Below are 27287 nucleotides of genomic sequence, written 5' to 3'. Positions count from 1 at the left end.
TTAATATTTATTTATATATTATATATATATAATTTATATAATATTATAAATTAAACTTTGGTTTTAAAAATATGTATTAATTTATTCTAAAATGACAATAAAGTCATTGCATTTTAACATTTTAATGTTAAAGTATAGTATATATTTTAGATTACAAACTAGTTGTATGTAAATAACTATTTTCCCAAAAAAGGTAAGAAAAATGATATTGTTTTACATTTTTGCAAGTCTCTAGCACCTGGCTTAATAGAAGACTGCTAGAAGTCTCACACCTGCCGTTGTATGGAATCAGTCATGGTATGTTGTTTTGGTTGAAGCAAATGAAGAAACTCTAGCCTCACACAGATATGTAGGCAGAAATGGAAGGCATTTTTAATATCCTTTTCTGGTAACTGTGGGTATTTTTCTTCGAAACCTGACATGTGGTAGTTTCTTAAAGGTTAGTTGCAACAGGAAATCTCAAACTATCCATGAATTCTTGTACTCTATTACGTTAAACTCACTGGTCTATCTTCTACTTTGAATGGGTCTTTTTACCACATACATTTTATAGCATCATAAGTTGGTCACTTGTAAAATACCAACTGAGTTATGCAGAACTTCCACACGTTGCCATGTTTCAGTTTACATGAAAAAGAAAAAATTACATTTGTTACTATCACCACCTATCTCATCAGAAGAGTCTTTTTAAGTCCTGGAAAGCTATCTAGGTCATGGTGGTAGATGTGGGTTTTCCAAAATTCTAATTTTCACTTCAAAGCTCAAATTTTATCACTGCCAACAAATATTGTCTGTAGCTTTCCTTGATGTGACACACTTGATTTCTGAGAAAATGTTGACTACCAAAGTCTAAATAACCATAGCCTGTCAGTCATTCTTTCAAATAAAAATAGTGTCTATAGGAAAACAAAACCCAGCTAGCTTAGCTCAAAATGTATACAGCCACACACAAGTGCTTTTTCTGAAAACAATCACTGTACTTTGTTTGGTATGTACCTTCCCATTTCTTCACACAGAAATTTTTTTGTTTATTTTTATTTTTATTTTTTAGGAATCTCTACACCCAACATAGTGTAGCTCACAATCCCAAGATCAAGAGTCACATGTTCTTCCAACTGAGCCAGCCAGGTACCCGGCATAGAATATTTAAAAAAAATTTTTTTAACGTTTACTTTTGAGAGAGAAAGAGAGAGAGAGAGCACAAGCACAGAAGGGACAGAGAGAGAGGGAGACACAGAATCTGAAGCAGGCTTCAGCTGTCAGCTCGAAGCCACAAATCACAAGGTCATGACCTCAGTTGAAGTCAGACACTTAACGGACTGAGCCACGCAGGCGCCCCTAAAAACATTTTTAAGTTAAAAAAAGAACTAGATGATAGTCTTATGGATTGTGATACAGAAACCAAAAAAACTTTGGCAGCACTTAGTTTTGAAGACCCAACCTGCTAAATATCACTAACATTATATATATATTTACTTATTAAGTATATTCCTCAGAGCAAGGAGGGAAGGGTTGGATTTGACATACCATACCAAGTCTTCATAGAATGGAAGGAAAACAAAAGTTTACTATCTTTAATTTTGAAAGCTAGATAAATTAGTTTGGTCAGTTATTCTAAGCAGATGTATATTAATTTTATAATAACATGATTTATTTGAAGAATTTTACCAGCCAATAGACTTAAAAATACTTATGATCGAGGTCAGTACTGCGTACAGAACTTTCTGCGATGATAGAAAAGTCCTAGCCATATAGGGCTACTGAGCACTTGAAATGTATTTAATGAAACTACAGAACTGAGTTTTTATTCCATTTTCATTTGAATAGTTGCACATGCCTAGTGGCTACCAAAATGGACACCACAAATGTAAGATACAAACAAGTTCCACAATTTCGCATTTATATCCCTCCCCTTCTACCTCTGTCCCCACCCCCATCCCACTGAAATGACACATGAAAAAAATTTTAGAAGATGTGCTCTGGGGAGCCTGGGTGGTGCAGTCAGTTAGGCATCCAACTCTTGATTTCAGCATAGGTCATGATCTCACAGTGTGTGAGCTCCAGCCCCACATTGGGCTCTGCGCTAAGTGCAGAGCCTGCTTGGGATTTTCTTTCCCTCCCCTCTCTCAAAGTAAATAAAAAGCAAACTTAAAAAAAAAAAAAAAAATGTGTTTTTATGTTCACAAAAAATGGTCTTTGTCTTCAAATAAAGAAATGACTTTTGCATGTTAAAATGAAATAGGGAAGAAGAAAGGATGGGAGAAAAGAGTCTAAAAAAAATAAGGCCAGTAGCATGCATCTTTACGGAAGTAATACACATTTACTGAAATTTTAAAAGATTAGGAATGCAAGGCGCCTGGGTGGCTCAGTCGGTTGAGCGTCCGACTTTGGCTCAGGTCATGATCTCACGGTTCATGGGTTCAAGCCCCGCGTCAGGCTCTGTGCTAACAGCCAGCTCAGAGCCTGGAGCCTGCTTCGGATTCTGTGTCTCCCGCTCTCTCTGACCCTCCCCTGCTCACACTGTCTTCTCTCTCTCTGTCGGAAATAAATAAAACATTAAAAAAAAAAAGATTAGAAATGCAATTCTAGAAAAACCACCACTACCAACACTGGCAGAACTACCATTAACATTTTTTTAAATGTTTTTTATTTATTTTTGAAGGAGAGAGAAAGAGACAGAGGGCGAGTGGGGGAGGGCAGAGGGAGAGAGAGACACAGAATCTGAAGCAGGCTCCAGGCTCTGAGCTGTCAGCACAGAGCCTGACATGGGGCTCAAACTCATGGACCATGAGATCATGACCTGAGCTGAAGTCGGACACCCAAATGACTGAGCCACCAAGGCGTCCCTACCATTAACATTTTCATCTGTTCTCGTATGTGTGTGCGTGTTTTAACAAATATGGAACTCTATTATTTTGTAATCTGCTTTGATCACTCAGCTATATATCAACATCTCCCAGGTCAAATCTATTTCTACAACATAATGACCATCTGGACACACCACTGCCTATGTCCCCTGTCCCTCTTCCTGAGATACTTAAACTACGCTTTCCTGTTAATATATTATCTGGTCTGCATGGATACTTCTCTAATCCATACTGGGACTTCAGTGGCGCAAATGTGTTGAGTGGCTTCAGCAATAACAGTCTTCTATTTAAACAAGATGACACCACTCCTAGCGTGAGAGAGACCAGGTTCAGGAACAGTGGGCACTTCCACAGGCCAGGGGATCTCAAAGAATGTCGTTCTCCGCATCACCTGAAGGGCTTGTTAATGATGCAGATTCCTTAGCCACACTCCAAAGTCCTGACTCCAGAACTTTTCAGAAGTGTATAAATATATTTTTAAATTTTCATTTATTTTGAGAGAGAAAGAGACAGAGCATTAGCAGGAAAGGGGCAGAGACAGAGGGAGACACAGGACTCAAAGCAGGCTCCAGGCTCTGCGCTGTCAGCACACACCCCAACGTGGGACTTGAACTCACAGAACTGTGAAATCAGGACCTGAGTCAAAGTCAGACCCTTAATAGGCACCTGTCCAGAAGTATATATTTTTAATAAGAACTTCAGGGGATTCTTTATTTTTTTTTTTTANAATTCCCTGGCCTCAGGATGTAAAGTTCTAAATATATCCATCAGATCCATCTGGTCCAATGTGTCTTTCAAGTCCGTTATTTCTTTAGTGATTTTCTGTCTGGTTGACCTATCCATTGCTGTAAGCGGAGTATTAAAGTCTCAGGGGATTCTTTAAACAGCTGGTCCAGAGGCCTTTAAATATTCAGAAAAGTCAAGGACTTCCTTTTATGGAAAGGAAGCCTAGAGGACTCAAGAGAGGGCCAAGCAGTAATCACCCATGTAAAACAAGGTATTTACTGCATGACAAGAGGAACAATTTAGCTGCAAACTATACTCAAATTAGTAAAAATATGTATGATACGCTAACATTTTAACATTAGTGATAAAACTCTACCTAAATTTTTATTTTAAATTTAACAGCTTCTTGACTATTGTCAAATTTAGTGATTTATAACGTTAGTAAAATTAACAGGGAAGTTCCACGTCCTCTTAGAATGCCAGAAAGCTGCTAGGGAACATCAGTCCCACAGGATAACAAAAAACTAGTTAAAATACATAATCAATTTTCCAAGCTCATCAGGGATCTGAGGGCTCTGTATTTTAGAGCTGCACCGTCCAACTAAGTGAAATAAATTCTAAAGAGTGACCAGCTCCGTGGTGCCTGGCTGAGTTTGAGCCCCACGCTGGAGGTAGAGATTACTTCAAAAAATAAAAGCTTTTTTTTTTTAAGTTTATTTATTTTGAAAGAGGGCAAGAGCATGTAGGCCACACTCAGGGGAAGGAAGGACTGAGAAAGAGGGAGAGGGGGAGGGAGGGAGGGGGAGAGAGAGAGAGAGAGAGAGAATCTGAAGCAGGTTCTACACTGTCAGTGTGGAGCTTGATGCAGGCTCAAACCCATGAACCGTGAGATCATGGCCTGAGCCAAAATCAAGAGCCCGATGCTTAACTGACTGAACCACCAGCTGCCCCCCCAAAATAAAATCTTTAAAAGAAAATAAAAATATAAAGTGACCAGCTCTTCTAAGGAAAGAATGGACACATGAACAATTTTTCCATCAGTGATGGCAGCCATAAAGGCTGGTAAGAAAGTAATAGAAGCGCTAACAAATTACTAAAGGCCAAATATAAACAGTTCAGAATCCCAAGAGCCTCAACACAAGGATAGTCCACACCTACTCTCCAGTTCCTTTTTTTTTTTTTTTAAGTTTATTTATTTATTTTGACAGAGCATGAGTAGGGGAGGGGCAGAAAGGGAGGGAGAGAACGAGAATCCCGAGCAGGCTCTGTGCCAAAGCTCAGAGCCAAATGTCAGGCTCGATCTCATGAAATCAGGACCTGAGCTGAAATCAAGAGCTGAATGCTCATCCAAGTGAACCACCCAAGCACCCCAGTTCCTTTCTGTAAGTTTCCATTGGGTCTTTGAAAGTAAACTGAATTAGAAGTCCAGCCTCTGTGACCCTGGATTCCTTTAGCTGAGTACTCACGTTAACAGTGACGACACCAGGTGGCATGGCAGTTACAAAAGGTTCAAGGATTACTTAATAGAGGAAAAGGTCTACATTAGCCGGGCTAGGATGACTTCTCACTTTCCTACACATCTCACCTCTTTTAATACTTAACAAAAATTACCACTGTCCCGATTTGCTTATTTTTTAAAGAAAACGTTTTTCTTTTTTCCAATTTAAAATACATTACTTGGTCTCCAAACAAAAAGTTTGTTTTAAAAAGAATGTAACTGGGGACTCCTAACTTCAGCTCAGGTCATGACTTCATGGTTTGTGAGATCAAGCCCCACATTAGCCTGCTTGGGTTTCTCTCTCTGCCCCTCTCGTTCTCTCTTTCTCTCAAAATAAATAAATAAGCATTTTTAAAAATAAACAGACTACAACTCATAGTTGAACTCTCTACACTGTGATCATAAACAACTGCAAATACCTATCCATTACTGGAGTGATCTGACTCTCTTGCTCAGCACAAATTCCATTTTCAGGATGCTGTTCTAACTGGAACACGTAGATGGTTCTAGTAATCTCAGCTGTAAAGCAAGTACATGCTTTTTATCAACAAGTATTTTATTGGATCTCTCTTTGAGTCTGGCACTATGTTAAGCCCTCTGAGGGCATATAAAAAGAAAACACAGTCCCTATCTTGAAAACCTGGCAGTGAATTTATTAGAACTATGGTCTGCGTAGGGTTGAAGCATCTCATTGGCAAATGTGGTGAAGACAACAACAACTTTGCTATAAAAAGTACTTTAAGTGTTAATCTGGATTAAAAAATAGATCTCCAAATAACTTTTACAGAAAAAACACTCCATAAAATACACATACAAAGAGCTACCTACCAGTTGGTAATGACAATTATTTTACTTGAAATCTATGTAGAGATAATAGGCAATTTTCTTATTATCTAAAATCATCCTGGGGCACCTGGGTGGCTCAGTCGGTTAAGCATCCGACTTCGGCTCAGGTCATGATCTCACAGTTCATGAGTTCGAGTTCGAGTTCGAGTTCGAGTTCGAGCCCTGCGTTGGGCTCTGGGCCAACAGCTCGGAGCCGGGAGCCTGCTTCAGATTCTGTGTCTCCCTCTCTCTCTGTTCCTCCCCCACGTGTGCTCTGTCTCTCTCTCCCTCTCAAAAATAAACATAAAAAAAAAGTTTAAAAAAAGTAATCCTCACTCAGTAAGGAGTAAATGGCATATTCACGGGAATTAAAGTTTTTCCTTTTTAAAAAACACACTTTGTAGTTCACAAATAAAGAAATTACAGCCCCTAAAAAAATACATAAAATTTCAAAGTGACCACGTGCAAGACAACCAGTTGAGTTATGCTGCCACCCACCGGACAAAACACAAACAGCAAAGCAACCCTTGCTCTGAATTTAAACACTACGAGATTCTGGCTCAGTTTGCTGGAGGTTTGGCAGTAGAGCTTTCAATGTACTCTGGGGTCTGTGAAGAGCCGCACAGTTAGGTAATGTTGACTAATGAGGGTTCAGTTTCTATTAGTTTCCATTATTACTAATAGGTTTGAGAGTCAAATTATATTGACCTCAACCAAGACATATTTAGCTCAAAAGACATTAAAACGACTCCAATCTCAGTAAAATAAATGGTTTAAATGTAATCAGTTAGTTGACAAAACCGTTCCAAATTCAGCCCTACTGGAGAATAAAAACTGCAACATTTTTCCTCCTCATGTCTGTTTTTGTGGCCTCCCCCGCAGGACTCTGAACTCAGGTTAGTATTATCAGAATTATTCCTAACACTTCGATGTTATGGTCCTGGCCTGGGAACCAGGTCTGTTTAAACACAACTAGTGTGAGCTCCAGATCACTGACCGACTGCTGGAAGAAACACATTTGCAAACGGGTTACTGGCTACAAATCTAACAGATCAAAACAGCAACAGTTACGTTGTGAAAGTGAAAATATACTCTTAATAGGATAAAGTGCATTAATATATACAATAACTTTATCAACACTACATGGGGAAAAATGCCTCATGATGGCTCTAATGGATTCTGGATTCAGATGTACACAAAACTAATCAAAATACAAGGTGTCATTTAAGACAGTTTTAAAGAGTAAAGAATGTTCTATCCATCAAATTCAATTATCTAAACGGTGCGGCAAATAGGATATTCTAAATATTGTCAATTCAAATACTTATCTTAGTGATATAAAATAACAAAGTCTGGATAAATAAAATGTACTACAGGGATGCCTGGGTGGCTCAATCGATTTGAGTATTCGACCCTGGATTTTGGCTCAGGTCATGATCTCATGGTTCATGGTTTTGAGCCCCGCATTGGGCTCTATGCTGATAGTGCTGAGCCTGCTTGGAATTCTCTTTCCCTCTCTCTGCCCATCCCCCACTTGTGCACTGTCCCTCTGACTCTCTCTGTCAAAATAAATAAGCTTAAAAAAGAAAAATAAATAAAATGTACTATATCTATAAGATGTAATGTTATTCAGCCATAAAAAGGAATGAAGTATTAATCATGATACAGACAGGAATGAACCTCCGAGCAGACCAGGGGCCGCCAGTGGCTGAGAGAGGGGAGGATGGGGAAGTACTGCTGGGGATTATTGCGTTTCCCGCGAGGGTACCTAAAATGTGCTTTACATTAGCAGCGATGGTGGCACAACTTCATGACTACACTAAAACCAAGTTTGTACACTTTAGTTTTTTAAGCGGGTTAAGAATGGGGAAAAAATACATAGCAAAGCTCTCTTTCTCGGGTTATAGGCCCATCTTGAGAGTCTGCACCACTTCCTACTTACCCAGGGACCCAGGATAAGGGAGCCTCTACCATCTGAAACGCTTGGCAGGCAAAGAGAAACTCAGAAAACTGGACAGCTGATCTTAAGGGCTTCAGATCTCGGGGTACACACTTCACTTTCTTTCACAATTCACAGGCCAAAGCAAGTCACCTAGCCAAGTCTAACTTCTACGAGACGGACACGATACTCTTACCATATACCCAAAAGTAAGCGAAATGCAAACATTTGGTCAAAGGCATTACGACTAGCACATTTATCTAATAAGTACCTAACTTAGTTCAAGATTACAATAGGCCAAGAGAAACGAACGTTAGCACGTCAGGATTCTTTTCCGCAAGAAGCTCACAGGGCTGCAAAGATGGCATCCCCCTTGGTAACTAAATATACACAAAAGTGCTAAACTAAGGACGACAGTAGCAATACAAATAAAATGCTACAGAAGCAAAGAAGAGAAAGTGATTAATTAGGCCTGCTGGGAACAATGAAGTTAAAATTAAAAGCTCAGCAAACCCTAACAGACAAGTAGAACGCCCCCTTTCCGAAAGGGGGGAGTCAATCCTCAAACAACATGGGTTTGAACTGTACGGGTCCAATTAATTCACGGATTTTTTCCATATGGTACAGTACAGTAAATGTATTTTCTCAACAACATCTACTTTTCTCTAGCTCACTTTATTGTAAGAATATAGTATATAACACATATAATACACAAAATATGTGTTAATCGACCGCTTATGTTATTTCTCCGTAAGACTTCCAGTCAACAGTAGGCTATTAGTGGTTAAGTTTGGGGGGAGTGAGAGTTATACTCAGATTTTCTACTGCCTGGGGCACGACACCCCGCACTGTTCACGGGTCAACTATAGTGACAAAAGAGACCAAATGAGAAAATACATAAAGATGAAAACACACAGCCCATCTAAAATTTTAATAGCAAAATAATGCTACACTACCTTGCTGAGTTCACAGTGTGAAGAGCCTTGAAATTCTAATTGTTAAGGAGTATGGTCTTTGCTCTTTAGGTAAATAGAGAGTCAAAAGGTTAAGGAAAATAGATGATAAGTCTGAAAAATAAACAAAACGGACTAAGGCAAGGTGCATGGCCAAGATACAAATTAGAAACTTTTTTCTATTTTTCAGCCAAGTACCAACAAGGACCTAAACTAGGGTCATGGCATGGGATCAATTTGAGACACTTTACACAGGGGAATATTAGTAAGACTTGTGATTCATTTCCTATCTCTATCCTATTACTCATCACATTCTAATACATTAAAATGATCATTACACCATTCCCCTGTTAAGTTTAAACCCGCATCTTAACTACCTCTGCAGCCTTAGCATCTAGCACATTTGCTCACACGTGGACACTCAATGTCTGCAGACCTGAGCGTTCTCAAACCATTATCTTCCCTCCCTATCCCTCAAGTCCCCTTTAGCAACCGCCAACATCTCTATGGAAACCATATCGATCTCTCAACTCCTGTCACTCTGCCTCTCTTCCAACTGGTCATGGCTTTAGCTATTCTGTCTCTCTGGTCCCTGCAACACATTTTAAATGCCTTCTCCCTTCTCCTTACCAACAAATCCACAATTTTTTGTACAAGATTTCTGGGGCCAGAGGTGTGCCATAATTCAGAAGTTTTCAGATTTAGAAGGTACCATGGCACCTCCACAATTTATTATGTAAAATACGCAGTAGAGACTGGAAATATCAACACATTGATCTTTTGGGAGAAATTCACAACACATGGATATTTCTGAGAAAAAAAAATATGTAAACGTTCCTACCAAGTTCCTCACGAGTTTAAATCAAGTTTTACTACAACATGAGTTTTGACACCAAACTTACCAAAAGAAAAATACACTTTCAAAGTTTTTTTGAGCTTTAGAATTTCAGATAAGGAACCGTGGATCTGTAATTCACCTGGTCTGCTGCAACCACTATCTATATTTATATAATCCCTTGTACTCCACAACGATCTAAGATGCAACTCCTGGGATTCAAGGGCTTCTACAATTTGGTTCCAGCCTGCCTGTTTTCAGCCTCATCTCCTCCCAATTTCCCTCAAACACCACATCGGCCTTCACAGGACCACTCCTTGCTACCCAAACCTTTCCAGAAACTGCCTTCGCTTATGAAGCTTTCTCAGCCCCAAACGCTCCCTCCCCAAACATGTATCCATTCTTCATGACGTATCACTTTTCACGCTGCTTCCTCCCCACTCCTCCATCTGGCTGTGACTATTTCACCTTTCATCTGGCATGGCACTTTTCTTACTCTGTTCTGTACCAGTTTCCTGAACACTTCTGATCATTTCACTGGTCTACTAGCAAAGATTGTGACTCAGCATGGTTTGTGGGTTCGAGCCCTGTGCTGGCAGCGCAAAGCCTGCTTGGGATTCTCACTCTCCCTCTCTCTCTGCCCCTCCCCCACTTGCATGTGTGCACGCACTCTCTCTCAAAAATAAACTTTCTTTATATACAATAATACCTCTTGCTCTGAATCTACTTTTTATGTTATCAATGTAGCTACATCGTCTTTCTTTTGGGCTAATGTTTGTACGGTATACCTTTTTCCATCATTTATTTTCAATCCTTCTGTCTAAAATTATGCTAAATATGCTGTCTCATATTAGCCGAATTTAGGTTGCAGAATTTCATTCAGCTTGATAATCTGCTTACTTTTTGTAATACAGTAGTCTTAACATTTCACATAATAGATACATAGAAGTTTATTTTTAAATGATTTCATTAATTAAAACAATTTTTTTAAGTTTATTTATTTTGAGGGAGAGTACAAGCAGAGCAGGGGCAGAGAGAGAGGGAGAGAAAAAAATCCCTAGCAGGCTCCATGCTGGTAGTGCAGGGCCCGACAATGGGCTCAAGGGCTCAAACTCACAAACCGTGAGGTCATGACCTGAGCCAAAACCAAGAGTCAGATGCTTAACCCACTGAGCCCCCCAGGCACCCCTTGCTTGATACATTGAAGTTTAAATTTATTATCTAACTATTTGTTTTCTATGTGTCCCATCTGTTCTCTGTACTTTTTTTTTATCCTTTCTTGATTTTCCTGATTGCTTTTAAATTATTTCATTCTCTTCCTCTATTACCTGTTAATTACACTTTGTTTTACCATTCTTAGTGGTTACCCTAAAATTACAGAATGCATCCTTGTTATCAAACTAAGTTAGTACTTTTACCTCTTTCTACACAATCCAAGGGCCTTAGAACATTTATTTTTATTTCTTTTTTAAATTTCTTATTGTTTGAGAAAGAGAGACAGAGCATGAGTGGGGGAGGGGCAGAGAGAGAGGGAGACACAGAATCTGAAGCAGGCTCCAGGCTCTGAGCTGTCAGCACAGAGCCCGATGCAGGGCTCGAACTCACGAACCGTGAGATCATGACCTGAGCCGAAGTCAGACGCTTAACCAACTGAGCCGCCCAGGTGCCCCACGGGCCTTAGAACATTTTAAACCCATTTGCTCTCTTCCACTTATATGTAATTGTCATGTGTTTTGATGATATAGATTTTTATACTCTGTAAGATATTATCATTATTATTATTCTACACTCACATATTTATCTTTTGTTGTTCTTCACTTCTACCTGAACAACCCTCTTCATTATTTCCTTAAGTTGAGAGACTACTGCTGATTGATTCTCTCAATTCTTGTCTAAAAATGGATTTTACCATTTCTTTCACTTTTATGCTCACCTACTAATATGAGAAGTTATTTCTGATAGAGAGCAAGATACTGTTTATGAAAAATCAGAGAACTACTCGATGCCTCGGATACTGTATCTTTCTCAGAGAGAATTTAGTTTTGCTTCCGGTAAGCAACTAGAGGCTCTAGCAAATCCACACCATCTTAATGCAGTCAGGAATCAGGCTCCAGCTACAACAGGCTATAACCTATAATTCTTACTACTGTTGGGATGTGATCCTTCAGGTTTGACGGACTCTAATCTCCCAATTTTTATCACCCTACCCCCCATAAGCCCATCAAAACTCTATTAAATTTCTCAGCCAATTAGCTTCCTTTTCCAAAATAAACAGGTGTCCCTAGTGCAGAAATGGCTCAAGTGTTAGACTCCCCTCTCTGGGTTTTCTTCTCTCAGATTGTGACCCTATAATTCTTTACACTTTTTTATTAGCTACCTTGTCCTTTTTTAAAATTTTAATCATTAGGAGGGTTGGTCCAAATGATCTAGTCTTACCAATCATTTATCTGCTGCTATACCTAATAGAGTACCTTATATACTTGGATGGAAGACACTAGCTACATCAAGTTTCCCACTAGGAACCCCCACAACAAATTAACTACCTCAGTTTTTTATACTAACCAAAAAATTGACTATGACTGAGAAAGGCAATAGGGAGTCGTTTTTAAGGTTTTTGAACAAGAAAGTATGCCCATCATGTTAGTGTTTTTAGAAGATTATTCAGCCAAAAACAAAGAATATAGAAAAAATAAACCAATTGGGAGAATACTGCAGACATGAGCCAATAACGACGTGGAGGACAATAGCAATTAGAATGAAAGGGGGCAGAAGCCAGGGAAACCGAGAGAGTTCTATCAACCTTGACAATCACCTGGAAACAAGGGGCGAAGGACAAAAAAAAAGGAGTCAAAGATGAACATGAAATCTCAAGTCTGAAAGTGAAAATGATTTGGGTGAAGAGGAATTTAGATTTAGACATGAATATGAAGTAGCCACAAGAAGAAATCCAAGTTGAAACGTTCCACAGATATTTGGAGAACCTGGTCTGGGCCCTCACCAAGAGTACAGTGACTGCTAAGAGTATCAAAAGAATTTTCCACCACCAACCAGAATATCATTCACTAAACTAGTAAACCTGTTACCTATCTCCATTCACTGGATATTAAAAAATTAGAACTGGAAATTCACATTTGAGGCTTTGGAGACATAGAAAAAGGAAAATATATTAATAGAGAATTTACCACATTAAAGAAGAGAGGAGTTAAATGCAAGGGGGCAGAATGGTTTTAAAAAAAACCTAAGGCAGAGGGGGTGGGCACGGGAATGGGCTAAATGGGTGATAGGTATTAACGAGGACACTTGTGATGAGCACTGGGTGTTATCTGTAAGTGGTGAATCACTGAATTCTACTCATGAAACTAGTATTACACTATATGTTAACTAACAGGAATATAAATAACTTTGGGGGAAAAAACCTAAGGCAAAACACACTGTCACAGTTCAAACAATCTAGCAGTAGGTAAAAAAAGTACAGACATACATGCAATATAGTATAAGAGTAAGCACAATACTAAGTAGGCTTAGCTATTTAAGAGATTTTCGTAACTTATTAAACTTAGTAACAAAAAAGCTTTTTAAAGTAACTGAAGTGGTGGCAAAGTCATTTGCTTCCAAATTAAAAGAAATAGGATTTGTTTCTGTTTTATTTTTTAAAGAGTGAGCTCGAGCAGGGGAGAAGGACCAAGGGGGTGGAGAGAGAGAATCTTAAGCAGCCTCCACGCTCAGCGTGGAGCCGGACATGGAGCTCAAGCCGACGACCCTGGGATCATGACCTAAGCCAAAATCAAGAGTCGACGCTCAACCAACCGAGCCACCCAGGTGCCCTGATTTTTTTTTTTTTTAAGAGTCAATATGTTAAACAATACAGTTATGTAGGAACATTTAGGTTTAACAAATTAAAATCTTTTGAACTCTCTGAAAACAGTAATCTCCAGTTTTTAAGTCCATAACTGGGCAATACGGAACATTATTTCTACTAGAAAAACTTTATTCAACAAGCAGTAAATTATTTATTGGTAAACATTTGATATACATTGCATTCAATAGGTATTCAATGCTTAGTATGTATCAGATACTAGACTAGGTACTAACAACACAATAAAGACGGCTAGTATATATCAGATACTAAAAAGCCAGTAACAAAGAAGGCAGACATGTTCCTCTGCCCTCTCAGAAAATAATATTGGGGGCAGGGGGAGAAACAGGCATAGCTGAACAAGAAATTATAATACTCAAATGAACTACAATAATATACCAGGTGTTACAAAGGCACAGGTGAGGGGCCCCCAAACCCAGGCTTGGGGGAACAAGGTATCAATGAAAGAAATGTTTCCCGAAACAAATGATGTCCAAGCTGCAGTCAAAGTAAGATCACACCGGCCAAAAAAATAAGAGGGCAAAGAAAAAGGAAGAATTTTCCAGGCTGTCAAGTTAACATGGCAAAAGCCAAGAAGAGAGTCCATAAACTCTTCAAGGAACTGAAGAAAGTTCAATAAACAGGAGCAGAGACATAACACATCAGGCTACAGAAATCAGCAGAGTCAGATAATAAAAAGTTTCCTAAGTCATATTAAAAAGTTTGAACTTCAATCAAACAGAAAAATGATACTCAGATTTATGCTTTAAAAACAGGCATTCTGCAATGAAGAATAAAGCAAGAGATGCAAAGACTAGAGGCAGAGTAACCAGTTAAGATGAGCATTTCAGTGAAACTGGGGAGGATGGTAGCCTGGGCTGGTCGTGGCACGCGAACAGAAGTGGACAGGAGCCAAGAGAGAAATCAGAAGGAAAGGAGATCTGGTAGTAAACCGGATGTGAGAAATAAGGGCAAGGGCAGAGCCAAGAATTAGTAAGCAAATAACTCAAAGCTATAATGCACAGATCTTGGGTTTCATCTGTAACTTACAATGCCTAGGTATTAAATTTATTTGTTAGGGGTGCCTGTGTGGCACAGTCAGTTAAGTGTCCTGCTCTTGTTTCAGCTCAGGTCGTGATCTCAGTTTGTGAGTTCAAGCCCCACATCGGGCTCCATGCTGATGGTGTGCAGCCTGCTTGGGAGTCTCTCTCTCTGCCCCTTGCTGCTCACTCTCTCTGCCTCTCTCTCAAAATAAATAAAACTTAAATTTTTTTAAAATATATAAAATATATAAATTTTTTATATATTTTATTTTATATATATTTATATATTTTTTATATATTTTATAAATTTTATGTATTTATTTTATATATATTTAAATTTAAATATATAAAATATATATTTCATTTGTTAAATGAGTAAATATTTCATATTTGGTGGCAAAAAAATTAAGAAAACCATTTACACTCTAAGAACAGGAAAAGTATATATTTGGCTATGATAAACATAGCTCTGGCTACAACCAAAGAATAAATAAACAAAAGCTACTTAGTGAAATAACTGTTTGCGGTAAACAAGGCCAAGACCCCAGACCAGAAGGCAAGCGAGGAACAATATCCAAGGCCAAAGCAGGCCCCAGCACTTGCTGGAAACTGTGGACATTTCAAAATTGTAGGAGCACTTCCCAAGTGTGGTGTGCGTCCTGGTCATCTATTGCTGAGTGACTTTTCTACAAGTCATATTACTTCTACACCAGAACTAAAATATGATCTAGCCCTGGCATAAAGATAGACCGTGACCTTCAAGCACTGGAAACTTTACTAAGGCAGGGAGAGGCGGGGATCAGAGGCCAAGTGCTTCCCTAAACAGAATACTTTCTGCACCTTGCCCTACCCAAATTTTATAGCTGGGATGATGGTCATCTATAGAGGATTTATCAACAAAATGTGACTTCACTTGTTTATATTAGCAAATATTAGAAACTAGCAGGCAACCACCAATCCTCAAAGATAATACCAAAAAATTTTCAGTTAAAAAATTAAAATATAACTACATTTATATTATAAAAATAATCAAATACTGAAGTTAGCAGAAATAATCAAGTTTTAAATAAAAGAAACACTGACATAATAAATGTAATCTGTTGAAGTCTGAAGTATATTCAATCTAAAAAATTCCACAACTTCTATCTAATTTTCTAACAGTTTAAAGGTTAGGTAATTTGGTCAATATTCATCTAGGAACTATTCATAAATTTATACCATAATCAAATTAACAAGCCTCCAAATATATATTATAGAGACTACTTCCAACCAGTCCGAAAATCCCAAGGAAGCAAAAATCAATACAATCAGTTCTTTACCTGCAGCTCCTTCGAGACTCTCTCTAGGTGATTAGTTATCTTTTTAATCAGATCACTGTACATCTGTTCTGAGTGCTGCTGGCAGACACATTTATACACACAACTGCGGGGTAAAACCAAAAGAGAAAGACCAAGTTAAGAATGAAGATGAATGCATACTTTGGATATACAACCACTCATCAAATAATTAATTCAGGCCTAAAAACACTGACCAATCACAACTTTTAAGTAGAGATTTACCTTGCCCCAATCAGCTGCAAATCTTTCAGAGTACTACATTATACATTTTGTCAGTACTAGATAATCTAGTATCAGGTGATAATCTGAGAGTGAGCTTCTTGCTCACTCTCTCTTGTTTCAATGAACGTCAAAATAAGGGGAAGAGAGTGATAATCAGCACCAAGTTTCTAACTCACAAAAGGTTTGCAATGTAATCTCTTTGTGCATCACTTGTATCAAACAACACAACTGTCACTTCCTCCTCTGTGACAGGGCTGATCTCATGTCCCACCCCCTGGCCCTCACTAATTTGCTGCTTCCATTTACCAGGACCTGGGAAACAAAATAACCAAAGACAGAATTGTTTGTCAATAAACATCAACAGATTAAGCTAGGGTCTCACAGTGAGACAAAAAATACATTATTCTGGTCGCTCATGTCTTTTTCACTGACCGTCAAAGTTTCTTCCTTATGTATAGTGGGGGTAGCGGGCTGAGGTGGGACGAAGTCTAATCTCTTTGAGGTTAACTCTACCTTGATTTAAAAGCCAATTCTGAAGCAGAAAGTATAAATCAAACCTCCAACCTCCAAGAGTGGAATATACAAATCACCTATGGAGCCTCAACATATGTATATTACATGCTGCTGAATGTACTGCCGTACATTCAAAGTGTCATGAACCTCAATAGACCCTCTCAAACTCAGGCAAATGAAATCTTGACTTACCTGTATATCTGTTCATAGGATATGGGGATATAGTCACCAGGACTCTGGGTTAAAAGCTGATCTATGGCACCATCCAATTTTGGCCAGTAAGTGCTCTTATAATCTTCAATAGTTATAACATTCATTACTAAAAGTAAAAAGTAAAATAAATTATTACTACATATCACAGGTAAACACAAATCAAAGCAATACTGTGCTCTCAAATTCCTTTCACTTATTCTAATTTCTTTGACATTCAATCACCTACATACAACTCAATTATTATCCCATTTCAAAAACAAGGAAACAGCAACTTTGTCAGGAATTTTAAAGAAGCCATTAATTATGACTTAAAAGGAATGACCATGAATCTATCTTGAAAAATAAAAACAAAACAAGCAAGTATCTTTGGTTTCCTTTTCCAGTTTTCATATTTACCAGTGGAGCATTTTTCAAACACACACTCACCCTCAAATACACATTGCCAACGATGTGACAAGATGTCCTATCCACGAACCACAACAAATTTCTGGAAAATTATGAACCTCAACAATCAATCTTTAGAGACAGCCCTGAGAAAATTCACCTAACACAGGACTATCCTCATATTATATTCCATTAAAGTCCAAATGCTACAGTAACGAAAGAGGTTGCTAGAAACTCGCAGGGATTTCTGGCACCACCAGCACTTCCTGGACATTACTAAGGCTCTGACTCAGACTCCACCAACTTACACTTGATAAGCCCAACAGAAGAACACTGACGAACTGGAGACTTACACTGACGCTTACTTCATTCCTACTGTCTGGCTCTCATTCCTTCACTGAACGTTTCATGAAGCTTTCATAACAGCTGTTCCTAACAACTTTGAAATGCAGCGTGACAGGGGCTTCACAACAATGAACCGCTAATGTTAAAAAGAGCTACTCTGCCCCCGCCCCCTGGAAAAAGGAACTATGCAAAGAACCTAAAATACCCTGCGTCTTAAAGAACCACCGCCATCTCAAGAGACAGAAGTGAACAACTACTACCTAAGGTATTTTACCATAAACTGGGAAGCAAAGAGTTGACTTCCCTAAGCCTACATGGCTACTTACTGTCAGAAGTACCAGATAAAGAAAACTTTTACCTACTGATTTCCAAATTCAGGTTCAAGAGGTTTCTCCTATGTATGTACCACCTCTGTCATTGTTGCTCAGTATTTTATTTATTATCAGTTCACTTCTTCTTGCTTAAATTTATTCTTTTAAAAAATTTGTCATTTATTTATTTTGAGAGAGAGAGAGAGAGAGAGAGTGTGCACATAAGCAGGGGAGGGGCAAGAAAATCCCAAGCAGGCTCCATGCTGATCCGTGCGAAGCAAGGATCAATCCCATGACCCTGAGATCATGACCTGAGCTAAAATCAAGTTAGATGCCCAACTGACTGAGCCACTCAGACACCTCTCTTGCTTAAATTTATTCTAAAGGACACATTCATACAACATGGAATAATCTTAAATGCATTTCGCCAATTGAGACTCAGACCAAAATGGCTACTTATTATCAGATTCTCACTTATAGACATACTAAACTTTTTATAGACTATAAAAAGGAAAACAGCCTGGTGATTGCCAGAGGCCTGAAGGTAGGGAGGACTGTCTACGGGGTAGCACGGGAGAACACACTATTTTGTGTAGAACCATCTGGGTGGATACACCACTCCAGCCATTTGTCAAAACCAACAGAAATGTGTACCACAATAAGTAAGTTTACTGTATGAAAATTTAAAAAACAAAACAAAAATCAAGCAGGATGTAGTAGTAAAGATGGAATGAAAATCTCAACAAATGAATTCCTGCACTGAAGGTAATAGAGAAGAAAGAAAAGTTTTGACTATGCAGAAGGCTAAAACCAAAAGGAATTGTGTACGTGCAAACACGCACACACACACACACACACACACACACACACACAGGCAGAACGATGGAGGAAACCAGATCACAGAGGGCCTTAGAGGCCATTTTAAAGACCGGCTTGTACTCTGAGTAAGACGGGACATCTGGAGGGCCTGGGATGAGAAGTGCTGTACTCTGACTTGGAGGCGTGAGACCCTGGAGGTTGAACCAGGTGGTAGCAGTGAGGGTGAGAGAGGTCAGATTTTGAACATATTTTAAAAACCGAGCCGACCAGATTTGCTGATGGTTTGGATGTCAGATGTGACAGAGGGTCAAGAATGACTCCAAAGTTTTTGGCCTGAGCACCAAAGGATGGGGCTGCTATTTACCAGGATGAGGATGTAAGAGAAACTCAGCTGTGTTTGAGGACACAGCAGAAATTGTTGGTGCCCCACCCATTTACTCTGTCCACAAACACAAAGGCCACTGTCAACAACCTACCAAAAGTGATTCTCTCTTCTATATGGTTCCAGTTTACTGAATCTCCTATGTCACCTAAACCGGGTCACATACCCACTCTACACCAAAAGTTGAGACTTAAAGATTCTAAGTGACATGCTCAGAAAAAAACTTCAAGTACAGAAGCCAAGAATGAATGTAATCATCCATGGGCACCCCGACTACTGAGTTCAATGATCTCCACCTCTGCCTGCAGCTGGCAAGCGCTCCTACTTCTCAAGCACAGGCTTTACACGTCAGCAAATTACAAAGTCAAAGATACAAAGGAAGAAAGAGAATCTAAAATGTAAAGTCCTGCGGCTGTAAGTACAGAATGGAGTCCCGCTACAGAAGCAGTAATTGCTGATGCCTCTCAGTTATCTTTCATGTGGCCACTTTTTTATGTTCTGCTTTTAAATATCTTTGAAAAGAGACTTTAAAACCAAAATGAAAAAGGCATGATCACAGTACATAATCTTAAAGCCTATTTCCACATCAAAAAAACCCCGTATCTATTTCCATTTTGCATTTCCATATATAAATGTAACATATATCTATTTCTATATATATTTTGCTTGAAAAAGAAATAAGTAAGTAGCCAATTCAGCTGACCTTAATTAAATGCTGGCTGTTACAGACTGAATATGTGGGTTTCTTCCCCCAAAATTCGTACGGTGAAATCTTCACCTCCAATGTGATGGTGCTGGGTGGGGCCTCTGGGAGGTAATTACATCATGGGAATGAGGCCCTCACAAATGGAATTAGCACCCCCAGAGACGTTCCTTACTCCTTATGCAATATAAGTCGCCAGCCGGACGACAGTCTACTATGAACCACCAGGAAGTGGGCCCTTGTCAGGATGAATCTGCCAGCACCTTCATCTTGGACTTCCCAGCCTCCAGAACTGTGAGAAGTAAGTTTCTGTGATTTATAAGCTATAAATCTGATATTGTTAGAATAGCTGAACAGACTAAGACACTAGCTAACATCACTTTCTTCTAGGAAACCAACCTTCACCATGGTAGCAAAGGAACAGAATACAAATAAGCATCAAGAGAACTAGGGGTAGTATGAAGAATGAGCACTCATTGGTATAAACTCTTAGCCAAAGATTAGGAAGGTTTTTCATACCAATGCGTGGTCAACACTTAAAATGACAATCCAAGAAACTTTAAAGTTTTGTTATTTCCTTGCTAATCTCAACCTAGTCCCCGATTTAAATACACACACACACAAAGCATGTGGTATGTAGTCCTGAGTTTTAAAACTAGATCCTCTTGTTAGGGAAATGTAGTCAATCACTCTCACCTTTGTCCACAAAAAAGTTCAGACCGACCAAAAGAAATATAAAGCATGGAAACTAAACAAAAATGACATTACTATTAAATTTATAAATTTTATCTAGGTTTTATTTTCCAGCTTGAAAATAATGCGCTACTTTTTAAACAGTTTAAGGAAGGCATTAAAACTCAAAACCCAACAAGGCCCAGGTCAGTAACCTAAATGAGTAAAAGCAGGCCTAGTATAAAAATAAGAACAATGCGCGTCTCAGTGAACCGAAGAATGCAGTGCCCTGTAGAGACAGAAATTCTAGCGTTAGCCTCCAGACATCGCCACGAGACTTAAACCTAGAAACACAGATTTACATATTAGATAACAAGTTTACGCAGTCTAAGTCCTACTGAGAAAGTTGTTTAGTTGACCTTTACTAAAATAAAGTGAAATAGTTGAAATCTAAGGTTTAAGAAATATTAGCAGGTTACTAATAAATAAGAAACTATTCGAGATATGTGCTTCATACCAGGCAGGAATATATATGTCCAATTCTCATACTTTTTTATCCAAGTAATTTGACATCGCTTACTGTCCATCTCCTTCAAACTAGACCCTCGCCCCCAGAGGAGGAACCTACTACTATAGCCCCAACTCCAACCAAGTAAGGCCTCACATGTGACAAGTAGTCACTAACATTATGTGAATTAATTTAGTGAATATCAAAATAAACGCTTACTATAAAAACAGCTGATGGTATACCACTTAATCAGTTGTTCTGGAATTAACACGTAAAGTGCATTTTATTTCACACAGACTGAAGCAAACCAGGTAAGCTCTTCTCTTCCTTTTGAATTTCTTTGTTATTTGTTTATAAGGGGAAGATGCATTCAGAAATTATATCAGGCATTATGAATTTATATGGGTCTACTGCAAGACCTATCATTACTTATATCAGTGGTTCTCAAAGTGTGATGCCCAGAACGGTGGCAGTAACATCTAAACTTGTAAATGCCAACTGCCAGGCCCTCACCCAAAACTACTGAATCAGAGGAGATGTGGAGGTTTGGAGAGGAGCTGGGAGTGACTCACAATACAGGAAAACCTGTTTACCAAGCCCTCCAAGTGACTCCTACACCTGCTCAAGTCTGAAACCCACTGCCGAATGCTCCTCCAGAAGCTCAGAATGGCCAGGGTCACAGGTGTATTCTGAACTACATGTAGAGTCAAATAAAGGTGTAAATGTATCAAAGAAGAAAGGTAAAAGAGCAGCTATGACCTGTTTTTATATCAAAGACTCCTTAACTTTATATTCTTCCATGTCTCTTTTCTCCCCACCAAGAACCCGGTCTTCATTCAGAGTTGACTCCTTAAGAACACAGAAAAGGTAGGGCTCCTGGGTTGCTCAGTGGGTTAAGGATCGGACTTTGGCTCAGGTCATGATCTCAAAGTTCATGGGTTCAAGCCCTGCATCAGGCTCTGCCCTGACAGCGTGGAACTGGCTTCAGATTCTCTGTCTCCCTCTCTCTCTGCCCCTTCCCCGCTTGCTCTCTCAAAAATAAATAAATAAGAAATTAAAAAAAAAAAGTAGGCAAAAACTTTATGAAAGTTCCATGCTTCAGGTATTTGTTTAGGAAGTTTCTAAGGCTTAAGAGTTTGTGGTTTAATTTGATTCAACATTATGGACAATATGCAATGTCACCTGGGATCATTAAGAAATCATTCCATGTAAAAATGAAGTTATATTCACATAAAAAATTAAAATTAACACTAAATTAAATTTTTATTTCCAAAAGTCCTCATTAGTATTGTTTAAGGGTTCTATGCTTCCCACCCCATCCTATCTTATCCTCCCCAAACAGAACCCACAAAAGACTTTTTACATACTAACTATATGAAACTATATATATAAAACCTCTTTGCCTTGCTTCAAACAACAAGTTTCTTTCCTAAAAATACTCTAAAACTTGTATAGGAAAAACATTTCACTATTGTTTTACTGCTTAAGAATCCACACATTTCTCAACTAGCAAAATGTAATGAAATATAATGATGCAAATGTCCTTCATCAGTACTCGCTCAGAAAACCAGCTACAGCGGCCCACCAGCAACACTGAAATCTACATACCTCTAGAAGAATTACTAAACAACATTATTATACAATTACAACATCACACTTGGGACTGTGACACGCTTCCTAAAATGAACAATGTTATAATAGTATATATGAAAAGGTCAAGGGCTACCATTATAGCTCTAACTCCAACTAATCCAAAATCTCTTAATATTCATATAGAAAGTATCTGCTCAACTGAATACATAGGTGTAAACCATGCCAAGTGCAAGTCTGCCATAATTTTAAAAGTCTGCTGATTTCCTGCAAGATTTAAACAAGTCAATCTCTCCGTGACATTAAGACCAGGTAAGTTTAACTCTGAAGTAGTAGTATAAGGCAGTGTGGGCTGAGGCGGAATCATCAATAGTGAGCTAATTTTGCCCTGCAAGACCCTAAGACCCTGAGAAGTTTAGGACTTGANCATTAAAATAAATAAATAAATAAATAAATAAATAAAAAGCAGAAAATGGGGAGGTGGGAAGAAAGGAGGAGAAGACTGCTTGCATATCTACAGACTAAACAGTAAAAACAGAAGGGTTATTCTGTGCCAAAACTGAGAGAGAAAAGCCTGGGAACTCTGAAACATGGTCACATTAAGGAGGTAGGAGGCACAGGCCTAAACATGTGTGTACAAAGCACAGGATGGTGGATTAAGTAAAAGCCAAAAGTCAACAGAAGAGGGGCATCTGGGTGGCTCAGTTGGTTGAGCATCCAACTCTTGATTTCAGCTCAGGTTATAATCCAAAGATCATGGGACTGAGCCCCACATCAGCCTCAGGCTCTGTGCTGAGCATGGAGCCTCTTGAGATTCCCCCCACCGCCCTACCCCCGCCACTTTCTTTGGCCTTTTGCCCTTCATCCTCTCTTGCTCACTCTCTCTAAAATAAAAAATAAGTAAAAAAATTAAAAAGTAAACATAAGAAATGTTCAAACATCTAATCCTGCTCCTTTTCGTAAATTAGGGAATGCCATGGACCAAGAAAAATGTACTTTGCTTCCTGTTCCACTCACCCCGCCCCCACCATTCTCCCAGAATGGAAGATCCTCCCCCTAGGGAACTCAACAGTGCCAGAGAAAAGATACTCACATACTAATATTTGGCAGTTCCCCAACAAAATAGCAGCCCTGCATCTAAATAGCCTAAAGTGAAGGTCAATACTTAAACTTGGTAAGGTCCCTTGTAAACACTGAACTACCACAATTAGCCTTTTTCAGTTTTAAGTATGAACAGACCACTACAGATCACCAACATGTGCAGAAAGTTGACATGAGAAATCAAAACAAAAATTGAAAAGATAAAAAGAAAAATAAGAGAATTTCAAAAACTTTTAAAAACCTATATAATTACTATCCTCAGAGATGTAAAATAAAAACTAAAGACTGCCATGAAAAAGAGGCAATCCAAATGATCTAAAACTAAAAATACAGTCACTGTTAAAAAAAAAACAACAAAAAACAACCAACTGAAGATATCAAGAAGTTCTCCCAAAACAGTGAGAGACTGAATATACCAAAAAGTAGTTAATAAAAGACAAAAACAGAAGTTTAATATATACCTACCAATCATTCCAGAAAAAAAGAATAGAAAAAATGTAAAGGGAGAAAAAATATCAACACATTAAAATAAGAAAACATCCCAGAAATTTTCTCAAGGTGGAAAAAGGTCATATACAAAAGAGCCAGAATTAAAATGGCACTCGAACTCTCCAGTGTAATCATGCAAGCTTAAAGTCAATGAAGCAACGCTTTAAATTCCAAGGAAAAGCTGGGGTGCCTGGGTGGCTCAGTCAGTTAAGCGTCCGACTTCGGCTCAGGTCATGACCTCATGGTTCATGGGTTCGAGCCCCGTGTTGGGCTCTGTGCCAACAGCCAGCTCAGAGCCTGGAGCCTGCTTCAGATTCTGCATCTCCCTCTCTCTCTCTGACCCACCTCTGCTCATGCTGTCTCTCTCTCAAAAATAAAAAAATAATAAAACATTAAAAAATAAATAAATTCCAAGGAAAAGTTATTTTCAGTTAATAATTCTATACCCAGTCAAAATGTCAATCAAGTGTGAAAGCAGAATTTTTAGACATGGAAAGACATGACACTTTATTATATACACACATTTTCTCAGGAAGCTATTAGAAAATCTGTTCTACACACACCCACACCCACAACCACACATGGGAAAACACCAAAAAAAGGGAAGACATCAAGTAACAATCATTCTATCTGGGAAGCCCTGAGTAGCAATTGTGCAGTGGGCCTAAGGAATAAACAGAAACAAGATTAACAGTTTCACAAGCAGACAAAAAGAAAATACTGATTAATGGAACATTTTTAAAACAAATACACCAGTGACAGTTATATATGGTGGACCTCACAGAGCCACTGAAGTTTTAAAAATAAGTTTGACAATTGACAATAAACTATTTGTAAAAAAAAAAAAAAAAAAGTTTGACAAAAATTATATAAGTGTAAACAAAGCAACTAATAACAAAGACCTATGTGTAAGAAAATGTAATAGGAGTATGTTACTGGCCATAATCATACTGTAAAGATCGTTTATTAATTGAACCAAAAACTGTGGTATTAAAAGAACTGAAGGGGTAAGGTAGGTAGGGGTATAAGAGAACTATTATTAATACCTCATATTAATAACAGGAAGCCAACAGATCATATAAAAGTGAAAAATTAAGCAATAACAACATTAACAATTGGAGTGTGTAGATAAATATTAGAAGAAACAGCTAAATGAACAAAAAATTGACTCTGAGTTAGAGGGGTAGGAATGAGGTCATGAGGTTGTGAGGTCACGATCTCATGGTTCATGGGTTTGAGCCCCAAGTCGGGCTCTGTGCTGACAGCTAAGAGCCTGGAGCCTGCTTCGGACTCCGTGTCTCCCTCTCTCTGCTCTCCCCAACTCATGCTCTCTCTCAAAAATAAAATAAACACTAGAAAAAAACTTAAAAATAAATATTTAAAAATTTAAAAAAAGAAAATAACTTATGTTAACAAAAACCTAGAGAATACACAAGGGATCAGATTCTATGGATACTAAGTAAGAAGGAAACATAAGTTTAGGTAATACTTATCAAAAGAAATATACTTATTTAAGATTATTTATTGCACTACCTCAAACAACTAGATATGGCTATAACAGTTTGCTCAGTTAATTGGCTGGAACCTGGACTCAATGACAGCCTACATAAAAACAACTGGAACTCCTGATGAATAAAAGCAGGATTAACAGCAGATTAGATACCAAGGAAGAAAGAGCAATGGAAACTATCTGAACTGAGGCACAGGGAGGGGGGGAGAAACTGAAAAAGACAATGATCAGAATCTCGGTGATTCAGGTACAATAACAAGTGGTCTAACAATATGTGTAACTGAGGGGGGATGGTAAATCTAAATACATATATGTATTCACACATACATAATGAATGATAATGTTCCAAATTTGACAACTTCTTTTTTTTAATATTTATTTTTGTGAGACAGAAAAAGACAGCATGAGCAGGGGAGAGGCAGAGAGAGATGGAGACACAGAATCAGAAGCAGGCTCCAGGCTCTGAGCTGTCAGCACAGAGCACGATGCAGGGCACAGGGCTCAGACCCATGAACCATGAAATCATGACCTGAGCCACCCAGGTGCCCCCAAATTGGACAAATTCTAAAACCCTACAAATCCAAGAATCTCAATGAATAAAAAGAATGAACATAAAGAAAACCCTACCCCAAGGAACGAAACAACCAAATTGCTGAAAACTTAGTAAATGAAAATCCTAAGAGCAGTCAGAAAAAAAAGGACACGTTAGAGTGAGGAACAAAGATAAAACTACACAGACATTTTTAAAATAAGAAACAAGGCAGACCAGAAGACAATGAAAAAACATCTTTAAAGTGTTGACAAAGAAAAACACAACAAAACACAAACTGTCCATCTAGAATTCTATATCCAACAAAAATATCCTCAGAAAATAAAGGTAAAGTACTTTTGCACACAAACGAAAGCTGAGTAAATTCAAGGCCAAAATAAATGCTAACGGAAAATCTCAAGGCAGAAGAAAAATAAGTGGTTGAAAACTTAGGTCCAAGCAAAGGAATAAAGAGTGACAGAAACGGTAACCGAGTAAATATAAAATACTTTCCAGTTTTTGATGAAGACAAATTTCATATATCATATGACTCTATTCATATGAACTATCCAGAATAGGTGTACCTATAGAGACAAGAAGCAGGCTGGTGGATGCCAGAGGTTGATGGGAGGGAAGAATGGGGAGTAACTGTTTAACAGGTAAGACACATTATTTCAGGGCGATGAAAATGTTTTGGAACCAAATAAAGAGATGATTGCACTACACTGTGAATGTACTAGATGCCACTGAATGGTTCACTTTAAAATGGCGAGTATTATGTTATGTGAATTTCATGTCAATTTTTTTTTCAAGACAAAGGGATGTTTTAAGCTGAGTTAGCAACTCTATATTTGACACATGTCATATGTAGAGGATTATGACAATGGCAACACAACGTAAAGGGAAGGAAGAAATGAAGTATATTGATATGACAATTGATATTGTTACACTATATGTGAAGTGGTCTAATACCTGAAATACACTGTGATAAGTTTAATTTTCATACTGTAAATATTAAAATAAGCCCTAAAAAAATTAAAAAACTTAAAAAAGACATGCTAATGAGCCAAACTGGAGACAAAAAATGAATCATAAAAAAATAACAACCGGATAGCCA

At 38.3% G+C, this 27287-nt stretch overlaps 1 protein-coding gene across 4 annotated transcripts in view; it reads right to left on the bottom strand.

Annotated features, from left to right (window-relative positions):
* The window catches only part of CACUL1 (CDK2 associated cullin domain 1), a 72529-nt gene that overhangs the window by 37690 nt on the left and 7552 nt on the right, over window positions 1–27287 (bottom strand). For all 4 annotated transcript variants that reach the window (XR_013338910.1, XR_013338909.1, XM_077779597.1 and 1 more), the window contains exons 2-3: window positions 16807–16933; window positions 15862–15964 (exon numbers count right to left, since the gene is read on the bottom strand). Coding sequence is in view for 2 of the 4 variants with exons in the window: in XM_077779597.1 (XP_077635723.1) it covers window positions 15862–15964; window positions 16807–16933 (230 nt within the window). In the remaining 2 variants the exon portion in view is untranslated. The remainder of the gene's footprint in view (window positions 1–15861; window positions 15965–16806; window positions 16934–27287) is intronic.

Source organism: Crocuta crocuta, unplaced genomic scaffold (assembly GCF_008692635.1).
Source record: "Crocuta crocuta isolate KB4526 unplaced genomic scaffold, BGI_CrCroc_1.0 scaffold138, whole genome shotgun sequence".
Lineage (NCBI taxonomy): Eukaryota > Metazoa > Chordata > Mammalia > Carnivora > Hyaenidae > Crocuta > Crocuta crocuta.
This window is presented reverse-complemented; position numbering and strand designations above follow the sequence as displayed.